A 20,746-nucleotide genomic window follows, 5' to 3' on the forward strand; every position below is an offset into this window, starting at 1 on the left:
CTGAGCCCTTATCAGCCAAGAGCGATTGCAGAACCACAGAGAATCTGCTGCACAATCTGCAAGCTGGCGCTCTCCCGAACGTGCACAGTAGCTGTCAGAGCACTGGGAAGCAATGCACATCCACGGTCCATTGTAAGTCACTGACTTAGATATGTTATATTTAACAAAACATCTCAGCCGCATCATGTTATAACAAGTCACGTTGTAAGGGATGGATTTTATCAAGTTGGTGTGTGTTCTTTCAGTCTAGTTTACACTAAACCCTGTGAGATTGGTACCAGTGGTATTATCCCCATTTCACAGGTAAGGAAACTGAGGCAGAGGGGTGACCCTCTTGCTCCCATGCCTCACAGTAACCAGAGGAGCCAGAATTCAAACCCTGGCTTCTATCTCAGACCCCCACACTGAACTGCTAAACTCCTCACCCACCCATGCCAACAAGAAGGATGACTGTTTTCGATTTCATTGTAAAATCTGGCAGATTCACCACTCTGTTGTTTCCTGGTAAGCTCGTCTCCTGACACCTGGGTAATGGGTGTTTTTTCCCAAAGTGTTTGCCCAGGCCAGCCACACCTAAAGTGTTGGGGTGCATGGCAACACAGTCAAGCTTATGTACATGGCATTTGAGGTCGGGACATGGAAAAATACTGAGGCACTGTGTGTATGTTATTTGTGCATGAGAATATAACTCCTTGGCCTTAAAAACAGGACAAGGAGTGAAGTGTGTGATAAGGAACGCTGAAAACAGCCTCCTAAGAATGCGGTTTGAGTGCTCTTACAAGGCCACAGGTGTCTCATGACCCCACCTCAAAAAGCCGTCTACTGGATGTTTGTGTTTTAACAAGCCCTTTCAATAAATGCTTGGCGGACGGATCATGGGGCGGACGCTCTCAGAAGAGCTGCTCCCACCCCCCCTCCACCAGCCCCGTTCAGCTGAAGTTGTCTAAGAACCCATTCTTGGCGTTCACGGCAAGCTATAAGCTCTGCAGGTGGTGACCCCGACGTGATCGTCTTGAAGTTATGCGTGAAGGAGGAAAACTCATCCATTTTCGGGGAATCCCGGTAAGGGACAATCCGACTCCCATCAGGAGGATGGGACCCACGCGTGAAATATCAGGGGTTGGGTTATCATGGGTCAAGAAATGACCAAAGAACAGAAAGTATTTTTAAAAAACAGTGCAACAACTACTTAAAGAGTGCACTGTAGAGCCTGGAGCGCTACACAAGCCTGATTTTAATTCGGCAGGAATGCCCTTGGTTTCCTGATCAAGGAACCTTAGAGAGTTATGGGAGCAGGTAGGTCACTGCCTGAAAAGAGGATAGGAGCAAGGTCATTTTACTAAGGTTACTCTTTTGACCACCTGGACCACCTGGTACACTGGATGTTGTATCCTCTTTATCTGCCAGATTGCGGTGGGTCAGACTGCCCGTCTTCTCTGCCTGAAGGGAATTCAGGAGGTTTAAAGGAGAAGGAAGAACAGGAATCAGAACAGCGGGAGGCGGCCGAGGGCAGGGGTGATCCTCTCTCTACTTCATTCCCTTCCGTAGGGCACAAGGAGGATATTTTTTTCTAGTGATGAGCACAGACAGGAGCCTTTTCCTCCACCTATAGAAAAGCCATCGCCCTCCTTTCCTCCACCCTTAAAGGGACCTGCATTCATTGGCCCCGTTCAGGCAATGGTGCCTCCCATCCCCCTTGAGGAGACTGGAGGCTGCCCAAGAGATGGTTCTTGGATAAGACCTCCAGTCAGTGAATACCTATATGGTCGGGTGGCCGTGTCCTCAACGCCGACTCCTCCTCAAACTTCCTCAGTAGAGGGGTGCCTCCAAGAGGGACTTAGGACGGCAGACTCAGGCGCTTTTTGGCGCGTTCCCTGTTATTGTTCAAAACAAAAGGAGACGGCATGACAGTTTGCCTTTTACTGTCTTTAAAGAGTTAAAGGTGGCCGGGCGCGGTGGCTCAAGCCTGTAATCCCAGCACTTTTGGAGGCCGAGACGGGCGGATCACGAGGTCAGGAGATCGAGACCATCCTGGCTAACACGGTGAAACCCCGTCTCTACTAATACAAAAAACAAAACTAGCCGGGCGAGCTACTCGGGAGGCTGAGGCAGGAGAATGGCGTAAACCCGGGAGGCGGAGCTTGCAGTGAGCTGAGATCTGGCCACTGCGCTCCGGCCTGGGCGACAGAGCGAGACTCCGTCTCAAAAAAAGTGTTAAAGGAAAGTATCCGTGAAAACAGTGTACATTCATCCTTTACGCAGGGGATGATTGAGGCTCTGGGAAATGGCTATAAGATGACTCCACATGATTGGAAAACTTGGGTAAAAGTTTTGGTTTCAGCTGCAGAATATACCGTGTGGGGGAGCGAGGACTGTGATGTAGCCATGCAGCAGTCCTTGCAAAATCTGGATAATAATATCCCAGTACAACTTGAGGTACTATTGGGGACAGGGTCTTTTGCTTCAGCCCAGGCTCAGGCTCAAGCAGATGGCCATCTATTTCTTCAGTGCTCACAGTTAGCAATACAAACATTTTAAAAACAAAACAAAAAACCATAAGACAATCCCAGGGTTCCTTTTTAACAGTTAAACGGGGTGCCACAGAAACATACATTAAATTTATCAACCGATTGCAAGCAGCCATTGAAAAACAGGCACCCCATCCTAAAGCCACCAAACTTCTTATGTTACAATTGGCTTTTGAAAATGCACATAAGGATTGTCAGACAGCAATAACTCCAGTCTAAGCCACTGCCACTGAAATCAGTGTGTTTATTAAAGCATACCAAAATATAGGCACTACAACTCATCTGACTCAAACTTTTGCTGCAGTGATGACCGGAGCCACATATTATAATTGTGGCCTAACCAGGCATATGGCAAAAATAACCCTGCTACTGTTTTCCTACCTCTAAGCAAAAAACAATTTCATACTCTTCTAGCTTGTGATCTTGACTGGCAAGTCGCCGTAGCTGGCTTTATTGGTAATATCAGCTTCCATTGACCAGCCTCTAAGCTCCTGAACTTCTTACAAACTGTGCCTGTTAAATTTGTATCTATTGTTGTTTTCTGAGCCCTTGCTTCATGCCACTACTGTCTTAACAGATGGTTTAGGAAAAACTGGAAGAGCAGCTATAGTGTGGCAAGATGCCACACAGAAATGGCAGCACAAAATCCAGGAACATTTTAAAACTATGCAACAGGCAGAGTTAGGTGCCCTGATATTGGCCTTACAAACTTTTCCTCCCCAAGACATAAATATAGTTAGTGATTCCACTTATGCGGTGTGTAGTATTACTCATTTAGATCTTGCACATGTGAAGGGCATTACTAATGAACCCCTACTACCTTCATTTCTTGCAGTGTAAGAGCTCCTCTGTGCCCATCATTGTGGGAAAAAGAAAGAGAGATCAGACTGTTACTGTGTCTACGTAGAAAAGGAAGACAAAAGAAACTCCATTTTGAGCTGTACAAAGAAAGACTGTTATGCTTTGAGATGCCATTAACCTGTAACTTTAGCCCCAACCCTGTGCTCACAGAAACGTGTGCTGTATTGAATCAAGGTTTAAGGGATTCAGGGCTGCGCAGGATGTGCCTTGTTAACAATGTGTTTGCAGACAGTATGCTGGGTAAAAGTCATCGCCATTCTCCATTCTCTGTTAACCAGGGACACGATGCGCTGTGGAAAGCCTCAGGGACCTCTGCCCAAGAAAGCCTGGGTATTGCCCAAGGCTTCCCCCTACTGAGACAGCCTGAGATATGGCCTCATGGGAATGGAAAGACCTTACCGTCCCCTAGCTCGACACCCATAAAGGGTCTGTGCTGAGGAGGGTTAGTAAAAGAGGAAGGCCTCTTTGCGGTTGAGATTAAGAGGAAGGCCTCTGTTTCCCGCATGTCCCTGGGAATGGAATGTCTCGGTGTAAAGCCGACTATTCGTTCTATTCTGAGATAGGAGAAAACCGCCCTGTGGCTGGAGACGAGATATGCTGGCAGCAATACTGCTCTGTTGCTCTTTACTAACTGAGATGTTTGGGTAAGGAGAAACGTAAATCTAGCCTACGTGCACATCCGGGCACAGTACCTTCCCTTGAACTTATTTATGACGCAGATTCCTTTACTCACATGTTTTCCTGCTGACCTTCTCCCCACCATCACCCTGTTCACCCTGTTCTCCCGCCACACTCCCCGTGCCGAGATAGTGAAAATAGTAATCAATAAATACTGAGGGAACTCAGAGACTGGTGCCGGTGCAGGTCCTCGCATGCTGAGTGTGCCGGTCCCCTGGGCCCACTGTTCTTTCTCTATACTTTGTGTCTTATTTCTTTTCTCAGTCTCTTGTCTCCACTTGACAAGAAATACCCACAGGAGTGGAGGGGCAGGCCCCCTTCAATCATCACCTTCTTTACATCACATATATTCACTCTCATCCTGGCCTACCTGGTCCCTTATCAGCTAATGCTCGAGCTAATACTCTGGTACAAACACAGATGTGGTTTGCAAACTCTCCTGCTTTTTTGTGAGTTCAAGCTGATCATGCTGGTTTTTTTCATCAGAATGCATGCAGTCTTAAACAACAGTTTCACTTAACACTTGCTCAAGCTCACATGATTATTAAAACTTATCCTGATTGCCAACGGCATTCTCTGTCCCCTTTTTCCTTAGGGCTTGGTGGCAACCCACGAGGTCTGGTGCCTAATGCTACCTGGCAAACTGATGTTACTCAGTATACACCCTTTGGACGTTTTAAACCTCTCCATGTTACTGTGGACACTTATATAGGCCTAACACATGCTACCCCCTAGGCCGGAGGAAAAAACTAAAGATGCAATTGCTCATTTGTTTGAATCTATTATGACTCTAGGCCTTCCACAAACTCTAAAACTGATCATGGCCCCTGCTATCTTAGTGCTCACTTTGGCTATGCATTACAACTTTGGCAATAACATCAACATACAGCACAAGACTGGGATTCTCTATAACTCAACTGGTCATCAAACTCTTAAAGTATATCTTAATAAACAAAAAAGGGGGACTATGGGGCCCTCTTCTTGAGAACAGGACCTGTCGTTGGAGAATCAACCAACAATGATGATGATGACTCAGAAGGCACCTGACATTACCTGGGGACAGCTAAAGAATATGGATCAACAGGCAACTATCAGGCTTGCAGCCATAGAAGCCTCTGTAACTGCAGGGAATCAGTTTCTTATGTATCTGGCAGTAATTGGGAAAACTTCTGAGAAAGTAAGACAGACGTAGATGTTGGGGTGGCTGGTAATTCTTGTCCTTTGCCAAGTGGGATCAGCCCAAGAGCATGTTTACTGGAGTCATGTTCTAAGTCTCCCTATTTTTAATGTTATTTCATGGTGGGATGCTGACCCGCCTTTGTCATCTAATGATACTTCTTGGACAAGAGGTCAATGGATGCCCCTGTCTTACCCTTTAATGGAAAATTTGGGATGGATTAAACTTAATGACTCCTTGATTTTATTGTCTAGTAATCCCCCTCTTTGTTTTTCCACAATAGCACATGATAAGTGTGTTACTCTTATTCTTCAGGAGTATCTTTACTATCAGCCTAAAAGGGATGCTAAGCTTGCAAACTTGACCTTTATTTCTGCTATTACCACTGATTTTACTGAGGTCTCTAATGAAGCTACACAAGTGCCTGATCTTCCTATATGCCATCTGAGTAGGGACTGGCAATCTAAGCTTGAGGCTGTCCAGTGGTCTCTGTGCAGATAGCCTGCGCCACCTCAAGAGCCTCTGTTTGATAATGGCACCTTACTTGATTGGGGTCCCCATGGTAATCTTATGTCTGCAAATCAGACTATTGGATCTGGGAGTCCCTCCAATAAGTCTATCACCTGATCAGAGGATGGGCTTTCAGGACCAATAGTACAACTAAAAGAAACAAGCTTTAAGCCCTGCTCATACCCACATTTGGAGATTAGGACTTCATTTTTTTGAACGGGTTCTCTCACATGGTGAGTATATTACTAGTGGTGGCAACTATCCCCTCTCTTTCCATAATAATGTTACTGACACAGTTATGACTTGTACTACGCACCCTTATATACTTTTGTTTGGGCGAGGTATTCCTAACATAGAGCAGAATCCATCCTTTTATAGTACCAAAGTCTCTTCCAGTAGTTGGTATGCTGCATGCCTGTCTCATCGAAATGTTACATCGTTAAATATAACCTATGTCATGATCTTAAAATGCCATGCAGAATTTTGGCTGCCCATAAATTTAACCTGGAGCTGGGAAGGAGATTTGACCCTGTAGCTATTTAGAAAAGCACTGTCTCATACTCAGAAAAAAAACACTTCTGGCCACTTTAATTGCTTTTTTTAGTCTCAGCTATTATTATATTAGCAACTGCTGCTACTGCAGCTGTTTTTCTAACAAAGTCTATTCACACAGCTTCAGTGGTGAACCACATTTCAGAAACAGGTAAATATTCATAAAACTACTCTGTCTCGCCCGGAGGCTCTTAGAGCCACTGTTGAATGGCTGGGAGATCAGCAGCAGGCATTCATTACCCATCAAAATTTATATTGTAACTGGCAATATAATTCTATCTATGTCACACCTCTGCCATATAATAGCTCCCAATATGCTTGGGAGAGAGTGAAAACACCCACAAGAGGCTTATCACAACCATTCGTCTTCTCAAATCTCCACTCTTAAGTGTAAATTTAAAAAGCAACTTAAAAAATGGCCGCAGCAATTATAAACAAATACCCTTCAACAATTACAAAAAGGCTTTCAATAGTTAAACCCAAACACTTAGTTATCTGGATTAAACATACGCATTTGGGTAATGGCCGCTATACTTATTCTTTCTTGTATTTGTTTGCTAGGTATGTACAAATGGCTCTGTGCTGCCACTCAGCGCATCTGTAACCAAGAAAAAGCAGTAAAAGCTTACCTCTCGTTAAATAACCAACACACTCTAAAAATTAAAGACGGGGGAGATGTTGAGGGTGCACAGCAACATATCCAAGCTTATGTACATGGCATTTGGGGTCGGGGCACGGAAAAATACTGAGGTACTGTGTGTATGTTATTTGTGCATGAGAATGTAACTCCTTGACCCTAAAAACAGGACAAGGATTGAGGTGTGTAATAAGGAACGCTGAAAACAGCCTCCTAAGAAGGCAGTTTGAGTGCTTTTACAAGTCCACAGGTGTCTCATGACCCTCAAAAAGCCATCGAGTGGATGTTTGTGGTTTGACAAGCTCTTTCAGTAAATACTTGGCGGACAGATGCTGGGGTGAACTCTCTCAGACGAGCTGCGTCCCCACCAAGCCCCGCTCAGCTGGAACTGTCTAAGAACTCATTCTTGGCGTTCACTGCAAGCTATAAGCTCTGCATAAAGTTCCATATCTACACATATCTAGGCTACATCAATGGTAATTGCTTGGGTGGCCAAATAGAAACCTTCCCACAGCAGGTGGGAAGTTCCCACACCCAGGGGAATTGTTGATACTAGCTCAATAGTCACGAGCTGAGAGGCAGGAAGTGGCGGTGAGTCCTGGTCTAGGGGTGAAGAAACCAGTGCTCTAGCTAAGCTCTACCTAGCACTAGCTGTGTGTCCTTAGGTAAGTCACTTGCCCTTTCTGGGAAAAGAAGGGCTTTTAAATATACACTCCTCCAAGAGGAGCTTTCCACATAATATAGCTCAGAGATTAAGAGCAGGGCCTGTGAAACCAGAGAGACTGGAATCCAAGTCTCAGTCTTACCCCACCTAGAGGCCGTTGACCTCAGACATCCTTCGCTTCTCTGAGTCTCAGCTTCCCCAGCTTTGATAAGAACATTTGGGGCCATCCTCACAGGGCTGCAGTAAGCAAGGGCAGGCGGGCATGCTGCTTATCAACTGAAAAGCTTTATGCACATGTGTAACAATCATCATTACCATTGTTATCTCCCCAGCCTCTGTTTTCCAGGCTCTCTGAGCACAATGTCTACAGCTCCCACCAGCAATGGGGTGTTTGTCGTCATCCCGCCAAGCAATGCCAGTGGCCTCTGCCCACCTCCAGCCATTCTGCCCACATCCATGTGCCAACTTCCAGGGATTATGCAGTTTGAGGAGCCACCGCCGGGGGCACAGACACCAAGGGCCACACAGCCACCTGACTTACAGCCAGAGAAGACATTCCTGACAGGAGAGCCCAAAGTTTTGGGGGTAAGAACAGCCTCTCTGCACAACCAGAGGCAGGTAGTGAGTATACCAGCACCGGAACATTCATGCATGTTTTGGAGAGGGGAAAAGGCAGTTAGCAAATACTTAGTAATGACTCCAAGATTCAGCCATGCACCAGGTAGACAAGCACCCTTCCCACATAAAGCCCGCAGAGAGTAAACCAGTAAAGAAATGACTCAGAAACCTCCAAAGAGAAAAGTACGGTTGAAAAGGATGACTAGGACTAAGGGGAATACTAGCGAGGGTAGACAGAAACTTCTCTCCAGGGAGATGACATTTAAGCCAAAACTGGCTGTTAGATTGAAGCCAGCCAAGGGAATAGCTGGTGGAGGGGTTGGAGAGGGAGGGTTCACCAGGTAGAGAGAACAGCAGGTGCAAAGGCCTTGGGAATGAGTGTGGCTGTTAAAGGAAGAAGCGGAAGCTTGACATAGCTGGAACGTAATGAGCAAAGGAAAGGGGGAGATGAGATGGAGCGAACGTGGTAGATGAAAGTCAGCCCTGACAAAGCTGACAGTGCATGAAGGATTTCAATCTCAGATGGCCTTGAGCTATTGGTCTCGATAAAATACTGAAGGCATAGAATATCGGATATAGAAAGATACATACACACATTTGCACATGTATATGTATACATGTACTGTTCAAAAGAAAAACTTTAGGCCAGGCGCGGTGGCTCACGCCTGTAATCCCAGCATTTTGGGAGGCTGAGGTGGGCAGATCACAAAGTCAGGAGATCAAGACCATCCTGGCCAACATGGTGAAACCCCGTCTCTACTAGAAATACAAAAGTTAGCCAGGCGTGGAGCCGCGTGCCTGTAATCCCAGCTACAGGCACTGTAGGCACAGGAGGCTGAGGCAGGAGAATTGCTTGAACCCGAGAGGCGGAGGTTGCAGTGAGCTGAGATCGTGCTACAACACACCAGCCTGGGCGACAGAGTGAGACTCTGTCTCAAAAACAAAAGAAAAAAGAATAAGAAAAGCTTTAAACAAATTGAATTTAACAGACTTTATGTGAACTAAGAATAATTCAGGAATCTGGCAGCACTCAAAACCAGAAGAGGTTCGGAGAGTTCCATCCAGCTGTGTGAGCAATAAGCTGTTATAGGCCAAACACAGAAGTGAAGTGGAGAAATCTCCCCATCGGCTACAGCTAGGTGTCTGCCTTATTTGGGCATGATGTCATGAGGCGTTTGCCTTATTTGGGCACGGTCTGATCAGTTGGCTGAAGCTGTTTGTCATTAGCTGAAACCCAGCTATTTGTTACAAAAATATACTCCTAAGTTAGGTTTCAGTGCATCTGGTTGGGTTGCAGTTCGTTATGTAGGAACTCAAATTATGGAGACAGGCTAATGGCCTCCTGCTATTTTAATTATACATACACATATGTAGATTCTTCAGTCTGTTCCTTGGCCTCAGTTTCTCCAGGTGGAAGATGAAAGCATAGATTAAGCAATGGTGATGATGATGAAGGTGAAAATGATAACAGTTCTTGCTTATGAAGCATCTCTCAGAGGTGCACGTACTGTGCCGGGGACTTTGCATGCATCGTCTCGCTAGATTCTCAGCACCACCTTGTAAGAAGGGGATCATTGGTCCTATTGGACAGATTAGGAAACTGAGGTTTCTTAAGACTAAGTCATTTGCCCAAGGCCACATAGCTGATAAATGGCATCCTGCAAACTAAGGATGGCTGACCCTAAAGTTCTACTTTCAACGCTTCTGCTTTGTGGCATCCAGGACCTCTGGCTCAAACATGCTGGAATTCTACCCTAATAGCTGCACCACGTCCATTGGTGCGGTGGAGGGGCGGTACTGGACTGGGGGCACAGACACCAAGGACCACCCAGCCCCTGACTTGTGGCCCATGGAGACAGTGGACAAACAGGGGGTCAACAATTGCTGGAATTTCTAAACCAAAGCAGACCCTGGGGACCAGTGCTCTCCCCCTCCAAAAAAAAAAATATATATATATATATAGATGAGACAAACTGCTGAAAAGCACAAAAAAGTGGAAAATAGAAATAAGAGTTATGGAATGCCACCCACTGAGAATACCACTGCAGACTTAGCTGGCCTGCCGCCTCGTAGCTGGGATGCTTCGGGCAAGTTACTGAACATCTCTGAGCCTCAGTTTCCTCGTCTCCAAAATTAGGATAATAATAACCTACCTCTGACCGGGCACGGAGGCTCATGCCTGTAATCTCAGCACTTTGGGAGGCCGAAGTGGGTGAATCACCTGAGGTCAGGAGTTCGAGACCAGCCTGGCCAACATGGCGACATCCCGTTTCTACTAAAAATACAAAAATTAGCCAGGAGCAGTGGCAGGCGCCTGTCATCCCCACTACTAAAGAGGCTGGAGAATCACTTGAACCTGGGAGGTTGCGGTGAGCCAAGATCGTGCCATTGCACTCCAGCCTGGGCAACAAGAGCAAAACTCCTCAAAAATAACAATAATAATAGTAATAACCTACCTCTTCTCATTAGGATTAAGTGAGACCACATCTGTAAAACCCCCAGCACAGTGCTTAGCATTGACAGGCATTCAATAAGTGGCAGCGGGTGTTTCCCAAGGCGTAATGGCAGTGACTGTGGTGGGCTACCTGCAGGGGAAAGGTCTACTAGGAAGGGGAGCCACGCTGGCACCTTGGACACCATGCCATGCTGTGCCCTGTGAGGACACTGAAAAGATGAAAGACAGGTCGCTGAAGAGAAAAAGAAACTGAAGAATCAGGGGCTCATGCCCATGGATATCCAAATTCTTGGCACTCATGTTAGAAAGAAATATGTATTCCACGTGACGCTGAGATGACAATTCTAGTTCTTCCCAGTCAGAACTGCCCATAAAAGGACCATGCCGGTTTGGGTAGTGGTGAGTACTGGTCACTGGAGTCCCCGTGGAAGTCCTGGAGCCGGGAGGGGCTCCTGGGCTCCCAGGGCTGGATTCCAATGGTCTTCAACATCTCTTTCCACTCAGTTCCAGAATTCAATAGTCACCCAAAGCATTGCAGTCTTTCTGCTATGTGGCAGACCTTACTAGAAGCTCACACTTGGGAAGACCATCCCACCTCTGAGCATAGACTAGTAGGATGCTGGTAAACCAACTCTTAGAGGGAAAAAAAAAAAAAAAAAAAAAAAATCCCAGTGGAGATTTCAGCAGGCTGAGAGGCAGGGCTGGGGCGATCAGTGATGGACACCGAAATAGAAAGATGCTGTTAGGAGAAGGTGCTCGCTGCAGGCTGAGGGGGTGCTGGGGAATGAGGATGGGCAAGGTGAGGCATGCGGTGCAGGGAATATTGGCTCATCGAATGGGGTCCTAAGAAAGCCAGGTATAGCGACACGGCGATGCTTGAAATCCACGGATCAGAGCAGAAAGCAGGAGGCAGGCCGGCTGAGAGCTGGGCTTTGTGGGTCCGGTAGGCTGCGGGGAACTAGCTTTCTCCTTAAAAGTGTCTTTATTGGTTGCTGTAATAATGTGGCCTCTAAAGAACAGGATCTGAGTTTCTTTCCCAGTCGCCAACAAGCTAGAGGAGGGCGGGGCCGGCAGGGGGCGGTGTGGAACAGGGCCCGCAGCACTGAGCCTGGGGCTTCCCGCAGACGGTGCAGATCCTCGTGGGCCTCATCTACCTGGGCTTTGGCAGCGTGCTGCTCATGGTTCGCCGCAGGCACGTGGGCATGTTCTTCATCGAGGGCGGTGTCCCCTTCTGGGGAGGAGCCTGTGTGAGTGCTGGGGCCATGGAGAGGGAGGGTAGGGGGGATGCTGCCCAGGCTCACGTCTCCCCCATGGGCCCACCCCCACCATCCTCCTGGGCACAGCCTCTCCTAGGTGGGGGCCTGGAAGCACTTCCTAGAAGAACTAGTCTAAATCTAACTCCTTCCCCCAAACCCTCACCATAAACCTGAGCCTGACCCCACTCCTGCTGATGAAAAGCTCCCAGCAAACAGCCAGAGAAGCTGCCAAAAAGGACCGGAAAGGCCAGGACACGGTGGCTCATGCCTGTAATCCCAGCACTTTGGGAGGCCCGCCAGGTCACTTGAGGTCAGGAGTTGGAGACCAGCCTGACCAACATGGTGAAACCCCGTCTCTTCTAAAAATACAAAAATTAGCTGGGCAGGTGGTGCACGCCTGTAATCCCAGCTACTTGGGAGGCTGAGGCAGGAGAATCACTTTAACCCAGGAGGGGGAGGTTGCAGTGAACTGAGATCTTGCCACTGCACTCCAGCCTGGGCAACAGAGCAAGACTCCATCTCAAAAAGAAAAGAAAAAAAGGATGGAGGTCATCAGGGCTGGGTCCAAACCACCCGTTCTACCCAGATCCTAAGCTTCACCCCACATCCAAACCCCTCCTGCAGAAACCCTCTAGCTCCCTGAGCTGGGTCCCAGCCCTCCATGAGCCCCGCCATCCCCTGGGAGTCCAACCAGCACTGAAACCCCTGAGCCCATTCCTTTGACCTCCGTCTGGCCAAACTGGCCACTCACCCCTGCCGGACAACAGGCAGGTGAGTCCTTGTCATTGCCAACATTAAAGGGCGCTTGAGTGTTTGCAGTGAACCCTGGGATTTGCACCCCCATCAACACATCACCAGAGCCTCCAGCCACCCCAAGGAAGGACAGGCCTCAGGGTCAGGCCAGCGGGGTCTGAGTCTCAGCTCCACCGCACGTTAAGGTGGAGTCCCTCGGGCATGTCGCTGAATCTCAAGATTCAACTTCCTCATCTAAAACTTGGGCTCATAGATCTGGCCCTGCCTATCCCATAGATTTGCAGAGGACATCAAGAGATAATGTGCATGGTGAGTGGATTACTAACCCTAAACTTCTGTACCAAATGGAGACTGTTGAGTGATCCCCTTTTTGGAGAGAAAGCCAGAGATTTGCATAAAGGGGGTCTCCATTGCGTGAGTGTTGGTTCCAGAACCAAGGCACAGCGACTTTCTTCCCCTGCCCAGGCCGCCTCCAGCAAGAGCACAGAATCCACCAGAATGGGGTTCAGGGAGGACAAAGTGGCTGACACATCACAACCAGATCAGGATGGTCACCTGGCCATGCTTGGGGACAAGCTCTGGCCCTTTGAAAGGTCCGTAGTGACCTGAAGGTGGAGGAAAATTTTGCAATCGCGAGAGTCCACAGGGAAACATCACAACAGGAAGAAACAAACGGGTCACTTTCCCCTCTGAGCCCCATTTCACCGAACTTTATCACAAATATGCCCAGTAAAGCTTCAAAAATGGGGGAAGGAACAAAAGCAAAAACTTTATTACTATTACTCCTATCATCTCCTCATCTCAGCAAATGGCACCTCCAGCCATCCAACTGCCAAAGCAAATCCTAAGAGCCATCCTGGAGTCTTTTCTTTCCCTGCTGCACACCCACCCCAGCAGCAGGTCCCGCTGGCTCACCCCCCAGAGCGTAGCCTGAGTGTGTCCCCTTCTTCCCACCCCCATGGCCAGCATGCGGGTCTACACCTACTGGAGACCTGTAGTGACTCCCTTCTGGTCCTCTGTCTCCATGTCCCCGCAGGGCCTCCTCCACGCCCCGCTGACCCTGTGGTCTCCCCAGCATGGCAGCCAAGTGCCACCTGCAAATTGCAGACCTGCTAAGTTGCAGGCCCAGAGTGAGGCGGCACTGCTCAGCACCCTCTCAGCTCAGCAGATGCAGGGCCAGCCCCACCTCAGTGTGTCAGGCGACTGCCAAGTACATAGGTGCCATGATGCAGGTTCCTGGGCTATCCTTATGGGCAGCTTCGTGCCCGGCTATTGTCATCCCAGTTCACAGAGACAACCCTGATCCAACCTCGAGTAGCCCCAGTGACTGCTATGACTTCATCACAGCTCTTAACACCACTGTCTGTACTTTCTTCACTGTTTGCTAAGTGTCAGTCTTCCCCAGTTAGAATGTAAGCTCCATAAGGGCAGAGATCTGGTCTGCCTTATTCAACTCTGTTATGTTCCTGGCACATAACTGCCACTCAGAAAAGGTTTGGGTTTTTTTTGTTTTTTGTTTTGAGACTAGTCTCACTCTGCCCCCAGGCGGGAGTGCAGTGGCATGATCTCAGCTCACTGCAACCTCTGCCTCCCAGGTTCAAGTGATTCTTGCTCCTCAGCCTCCTGAGTAGCTGGGATTACAGGTGCGCACCACCACACCCAGCTCATTTTTGTATTTTTAGTAGAGACTGGAGTTTCATCATGTTGGCCAGGCTGTTCTCAAACTCCTGACTTCAAGTGATCCTCCTACCTCGGCCTCCCAAACTGCTGGGATTACAGGCGTGAGCCACCACATTCAACCTCACTCAGTAAATGTTTGATGAGTGAATGTTTGAAGGAACAATGCCTTCCCCACAAGGCCCTGATGATATGGCGTCAATGAAAACACTCACCTTGTAAGCCACATCCCCAGTTCCCTGGACAGGGGACACCCCTACCGAGAGACCCCAAGGTGCCTGCCTGGCAGAGAAAGTGGCATCAGGAGGCTGCTCTCTCTCCCTGGCACCTCCCGACAGATCCCAAGCAGGGTGTGCCCTGCCCGGGGTCCTGGATGAGGCCTCACTGGGTCCCCTCTCCCCACACAGTTCATCATCTCCGGATCCCTCTCAGTGGCAGCCGAGAAGAACCACGCCAGCTGCCTGGTGAGTCTGAACAGGGGGACCCAGGGGCGGGGATGAGGCCACGGCTAAATCTCACTCTACCCTGCCCCTCCCATCCACTCACTCCTTCAGCTCATTCCCCAGCACTTCCGGGGAACCCGCTAAAGGCCAAGGGAGGAGCACCACCCAGGCAGACCAGACGCAGACCAGTCATGTACAGGAGAAGAAGACAGGGATACTCTCTCAATACACAAGCCGGAGTGGAAAGGGAGGTCCACGGATCACATGCTCGTGGTCATTCCGAGAAAGGAAAGATGCTAGAAGATCTCCTGTAAGAGTCCCGCTGGGCCTTGCTGAGCAGAGAGGACTTAGAAATGCCACAGGGAAAGCTGGAGAATGCACGGAGGGGTGTGGGCAGGGTCGCCGCTGAAAACACGCATGGCTCCGTCCAATGAAAGCAAAGGTAGGGGAAGGAAAGTGGAAAGAAATTAGACGGAGAGATTTAATCCCATGATGGGCTGGATCGTGGAAGGCTTGGTGCCTCCTGCAGGCGCTGGGAGCTGACGGAGGCTTTGAACAGGAGGGCGTGAGCTTTATGTCAGGCTCAGAGAACACAGCAGTGAAGATCATGAACACCGCAGCGAAGGCCGTGGCACTTACCTTTTGGTGCCTGGTAAGACGCCCATAAAGCACGCTAACAAAGAAGGCAGTTGCCAAGCACGAAAAGTGCTGAAAGGAAGCAGGCAGGATAATTCTAAGCTCAGCTGGGACAGTCTGGGGTCCCTGAGCAGGGGTCACGGAACAGTTCAGAGGAGGACAACCAGCTGGGAAATGCCATGGGCTCTGGACGGGGGACCAGAGTGCCGGACCATCACAGGCAAGGGGTGGGCCGAGAGGGAGAGGCCGAGGAGGTGACTCAAAGCCTAAATGCGAAGTTCAGGATTTCTTTGAAGGACAATGAGAGACCACGGAGGCTTCAGGAGGTGATTCCTTGCCCTGTTTCCTTACTTGAGGTATCCCAGGTGCAGGGCAGAGAATGGGTTGTGGAGGGGCGGGACTAGAAGGGAGGACTCTCCGGACCAAACTCAGGGTCCCCAAGGCCATAAGCTTCAGAACGACAAGACCTGACTTACTCTCTCCTGGACTCATAGCACTTTGCATAGTGCCTGGCATGCAGTAGGTGCTCAATAAAAGCTTTTGGCTTAATTAATCAATGAATGGATTTCTTGTGAGGCTGTTCTGATCTCAATGACCTCCTGATTGCCATTTAAAAAGAAGAATCAGGAGTCTTTAAACCTGAAGAGGTCCTGGAGTCCCCAGTTCACCCATGAGTGTTTCCCACCTTTAATCCTGGGGCAGTTTAACCAGAAGGCTCCAGCTCTGGGTCACGAGACCGTCGGGTTGTGGCTGCATGGGGATGCCTGGGTGACTGCCTGGACCACCCCGGGGGTCACTTTTCCTGCACGCTCTTCAGACCCTGGAGTCCCAGGCCTCTCAGCCCACCCAGACTTCAGACCTTCAGCTCCTGCCTCTCCTGTCTCCCCTGCCTGGTGCCCCACCAGTGTCTGCAGTGCGTGCCTCACTCCGCCAGCCACTTCCTGGGACCTCATGGAAATGAACTCAGCCTCTCTCCCAACCAGGCCTCAGTGTCCACAGCAAAGGGCCTCACCCAACCCATGCCCCTGAACAGGCTTCAGCTGCAGCTGCTCCTGCAAGGCGCGGGGCCTGGGGGAGAGGGAGCCACAGTACAGGATAGGCCGAAGGCTGCAAACTCCACCCAGAGAGGTTGTAAAGGAGGTGCTGCCCTTCTCCCTAGCAGCTTCCAAGAAGACGAGAGAAGGAAAGAGAGACAAGACCTCCTCCCGAGGTCCCAGGGGAGGAGAATAGAAAAGGAGAGCCGTCAATGAGAACACAGCTGCGTGCAGGGAGGTGCGGCCAGTGCCTCCTTGGCTGTGGGAGGCGGCGTGCTGGGGGCTGGGCAGCTGAGCCAAGGCCCCTGCCTTTTCTCCTTCTCTTTGCCACTTTTCTCTGCTCCTGTCTCTCTGCTCTCTGCAGGTGAGGAGCAGCCTGGGTGCCAACATCCTCAGCGCTATGGCGGCCTTTGCTGGGACAGCCATTCTGCTCATGGATTTTGGTGTTACTAACTGGGTGCGTTGTCAGATGGTCCCCGGGATGGGAAAACTTGGAAAATGATGCAGCCATGTCCAGGAGGGCAGGGGGGTGAGAATTTGCAGTGCCAGGACGTTGGCAGGGCCTGCCAGTCCCTATAGACCCCACGAATCCATGGATCCTCTCAGCCTTCCCCAAGATGGGCATCAGAAGGAGCAAGGAGGCAGCCTGCAGGGTGAAGGGGAGGGTGCAGGACTGGCAGCAGGGGTACTGGCTCTAGGCACAGCTCTGCCCCCAACTAACTGTGTGACCTTGGGCAAGTGGTTCTCACTTGGGGGACCCCCTTACTCTAGAACTCTGGACTCACCTTTCTGTGGGTTTTGGTCCCCAGGATGTGGACAGGGGTTATCTGGCCGTGCTTGCTATCTTCACCATCCTGGAGTTCTTCATCGCAGTCATTGCCACTCACTTCGGGTGCCAAGCCACCTGCGCCCAGGCCAACGCGGTGAGTACCCCCACCCCCACGTCCACTAAACCTGAGCCTCCATGGAACGCAGTTGGCTGGGAGCGCACTCTGCCTCCAGCCCCCTCCCTCTGCACTCTGGGAAGCAATATGAAGAGACAGCGCTAGCGGGGGTGTCCTATCATGTCAGGCGGCCCAAAGAAGTATTTGGGCTGGGCATGGTGACGCATGCCCGTAACCCCAGCACTTTGAAAAATGAGATGTGAGGATCCCTTGAGCCCTGGAGTTTGAGACAAGCCTGGGCAACATAAAAAGATCCTATTGCTACAAAAAAAAAAAAAAAAAAAGTATTTTTAATTAGCCAGATGTGGTGGTATGCACCTGTACTCCTAGCTAGTTGGGAGGCTGAGACAGAAGGATCACTTGAGCCCAGGAGGTTGAGGCTGCAGTGAGCTATGATCACACCACTGCCCTTCAGCCTGGGTGAGAGAGTGAGGCTGTCTCTAAAACCAAAACAAAACTAAAGACGTCTTCACAGGTCAGTGAAGACAAGACTGTTCTCCCAGTGGAACTGGGTGGCACCAGCACCCACAGGGCCACTGCTCTGTGCAGCCCTGCAGGGAGCCTTGCAGAACGGAAATCCTGGGCTGGTGGCATGGGGGCCATGCTGCACCCAGAGGAGTGGGACTTTTTGGGGTTCCCAGGCCACATGGGAGACAGGGGCATCAGGGAGGGCAGCATGATGGAGATGGAAATTAAGCTTTGATTTCCAAAAAGAACGGAGGACAGTGATGACAGAAAGGGGCTGGAGTGAGTGTTCAAGGCAGGGAAACCAGTTGGAGCAAAGGCTGCCTCGGGCAGGCGAATGCAGGCCACAGGGTGGGGTGCTCTTTGCAGGTGCACAATGGGGTGCACTGAGGGTGAGGGGATCGAAGGTCTGAGCAGGGGAGTGAGCTGGTTCAGGGGAATCAATCAAGAGGCTTTGTCCAGTGCCGGGAGGTGGAGAGGGTGGACAAGCAGGGGCTGGAGGCCGGGAAGCTGCAAGGAGGCTGGTGCCTTGGTGCAGGCAAGAGACAACGAAGTCCTGAACCAGGCCAGGGCAGTAGGGAGAGAAAGAACAGCAGAGCCGGGCGCGGTGGCTCACATCTGTAATCCCAGCACTTTGGGAGGCTGAGGTGAGTGGATCATCTGAGGTCAGGGGTTCAAGACCAGCCTGGCCAACATGGTGAAACCCCGTCTCTACTAAAAATACAAAAAATTACCTGGGCGGGGTGGTGGGCGCCTGTAATCCCAGCTACTCGGGAGGCCGAGGCAGGAGAATAGCTTTAACCCAGGAGGCGGAGGTTGCGGTGAGCTGCTATCGCGCCATTGCACTCCAGCCTGGGCAACCAGAGCGAAACTCTGTCTCAAAAGAAAGAAAAAAAAGAACAGCAGAACGTTAGCGCCTGGAGAAATGGGACTTTTGTCTGTTTTGTTCACTGCTGTACTCCCAATGCCTGGATCATCGTTGGCCCCAGTAAATGTTGTTGGAAATATTTGCGGAATTCAGTACCAGGGCGCTGTTCTCAGATTACCCACAAGGGGGCACTATTGCGACACTACACTGAAGCTCCAGCGTCCTCCGGGACGCTCAGTGCTGTTTTCTTTGCAGCCTGTGATCTTCCTGCCAAACGCCTTCAGCGCAGACTTCAACATCCCCAGCCCGGCAGCCTCTCCACCCCCTGCCTATGACAATGTGGCATATACGCCCAAGGAGTCGTCTGAGTAGCAGATGTGGCACCTGTGGGTGGAGTCCAGCCTTTTCCCTCTGGGCCCAACCTCTCCCCACCCCCACGTTGTTTATCAGGGGCCAGCCCCATCCCAGCTGCCCTCCGTCACCACGTCCACACACACTCCGGCGTCTGAGTGAAGCATGCCTAGGGACGTCTCTCCCACACTTTCCCCAGTGGTTTCTTTCTAAAAGACACCAAGCTGACATCAGGTCCTTCAGCTCCCCGAGCCCCATCACCCTTCCAGGGACACCCGCCTTGTGCATCTAAGAATTTCTCTGCTCACAGGGGAAATCCTGGCCTCATTGGAGACTCAGGTTCAAGGCCTGCCTTGACCCTCAGGCCTCGGGGAGGTCATTAAATTCAGAGAGCCAGGAAACCTCCAGAATGGAAGAGTGTGACTCTGGCATTCCACAGAGGTGCAGATACCAGACCAAGGCCTCACAGCAGGGCAGTGGCCTGACCGCAGCTCTCCCGGCCCCAAAATCAGCTCTGTCCTTTGTCATCTGTTGCCACATCCGTGGACCTCAGGTTTCCCATTTGGAAACTAGAATGTTGAACCAGATAAGGTTCACCAGGCCCTTCCAGCTCCCTAGGCTCCCTGAGGTCTTGGGTCTAGGCCAGGCATTGTCCCCCCGCTTCCCGGAAACCCTCATCTTCCTTGTCTGTAATATGACATCAGCATTGGCCCCGCCCCCACCACCATCTCCCAAGGTAGGGGAGGTTGCAGGGGAGAGCTGGCGCCAGCCCACTCCTGAGGCGCCACAACAGTCAGCATCGACAGGGGCACAGCAGTGGCAGTTCGGGACTTCCCTGTGCCTCTCAACACTCCCTTCCCCACCCCCACAGCCCAAGGACAAGGCTACCACAGAAAGTTACCACGGGACCTGGGCTTCGTCTCCAAGGGACAAGGAGACATGTCAGCCTGGTGTTCACCAGCCCTGGTAGATGAGATGGCTTGTCTCATCCACAACACAGAAGGAAATAAACCATGTGGCTTAAATTTTGAGCTGGTCTTATCGCAATGACTTTTTCTTTTTAACCTCAGGGGCTTCCAAGGGTCATCCACGTTTATCAGAGGAACTGGGTAACTGTCCCACTGTCACAAAAGGGCACCTCTGGGTGCCTCGCTCTGTGTAGTATAATCCTTACACTTACTCTGTCCCCATCTTAGTTCAGACAAACATGCATCCATATCCCTACTCCACAACTAAGGACACTGAAGCTTAAAGATGTTAATTTATATGCCCAAGGCCACGGAGCTAGTTAGGAGCAAAACTGGGATCCAAACCTAGTTCCATGTGACGTCACAGTCCGTGTTCTCACCACTTGGTCTCCCCTTAGTACAAACCTAAGTGCTTCCCACCAATCCCTTTTCCTCCTTCCTTCTGTTTCTTCATCCCAAAAACTAAGGCAGGGCTGCATTCTTCAACACACTCACTTCTTCTTCACCCAACAAACTCCCACTTCTCATTTAAGACCCTATTTAAATGTCGCCCCTTCTGTGAAGTCTTCCCAAAGGAAGGGTGATCCACGAGGTGGCTCAGTGCTATGACCACAACACTGGAGCGCGGGTGGGGCAAGGGCGGTGCCATTCAAGGGGGCATTCACTCAGGA

At 50.3% G+C, this 20,746-nt stretch overlaps 1 protein-coding gene across 2 annotated transcripts; it reads left to right on the forward strand.

Moving 5' to 3' along the window:
* Positions 1-880: 880 nt before the first annotated feature.
* Positions 881-20,136, forward strand: MS4A15 (membrane-spanning 4-domains, subfamily A, member 15). 2 transcript variants are annotated; one of them, XM_011971084.1, is made up of 7 exons: positions 881-1,062; positions 7,940-8,192; positions 11,805-11,927; positions 14,774-14,830; positions 16,844-16,936; positions 17,289-17,402; positions 19,012-20,136. In XM_011971084.1, exons 2-7 carry the CDS (start codon positions 7,968-7,970, stop codon positions 19,126-19,128), a joined length of 729 nt encoding a protein of 242 aa, XP_011826474.1. In that variant the 5' UTR covers positions 881-1,062; positions 7,940-7,967; the 3' UTR covers positions 19,129-20,136. The 2 variants fall into 2 exon arrangements, with proteins under 2 accessions (XP_011826474.1, XP_011826475.1); XM_011971085.1 differs by lacking the exon at positions 11,805-11,927.
* Positions 20,137-20,746: the final 610 nt, after the last annotated feature.

This window comes from Mandrillus leucophaeus, unplaced genomic scaffold, assembly GCF_000951045.1.
Source record: "Mandrillus leucophaeus isolate KB7577 unplaced genomic scaffold, Mleu.le_1.0 Scaffold986, whole genome shotgun sequence".
NCBI lineage: Eukaryota > Metazoa > Chordata > Mammalia > Primates > Cercopithecidae > Mandrillus > Mandrillus leucophaeus.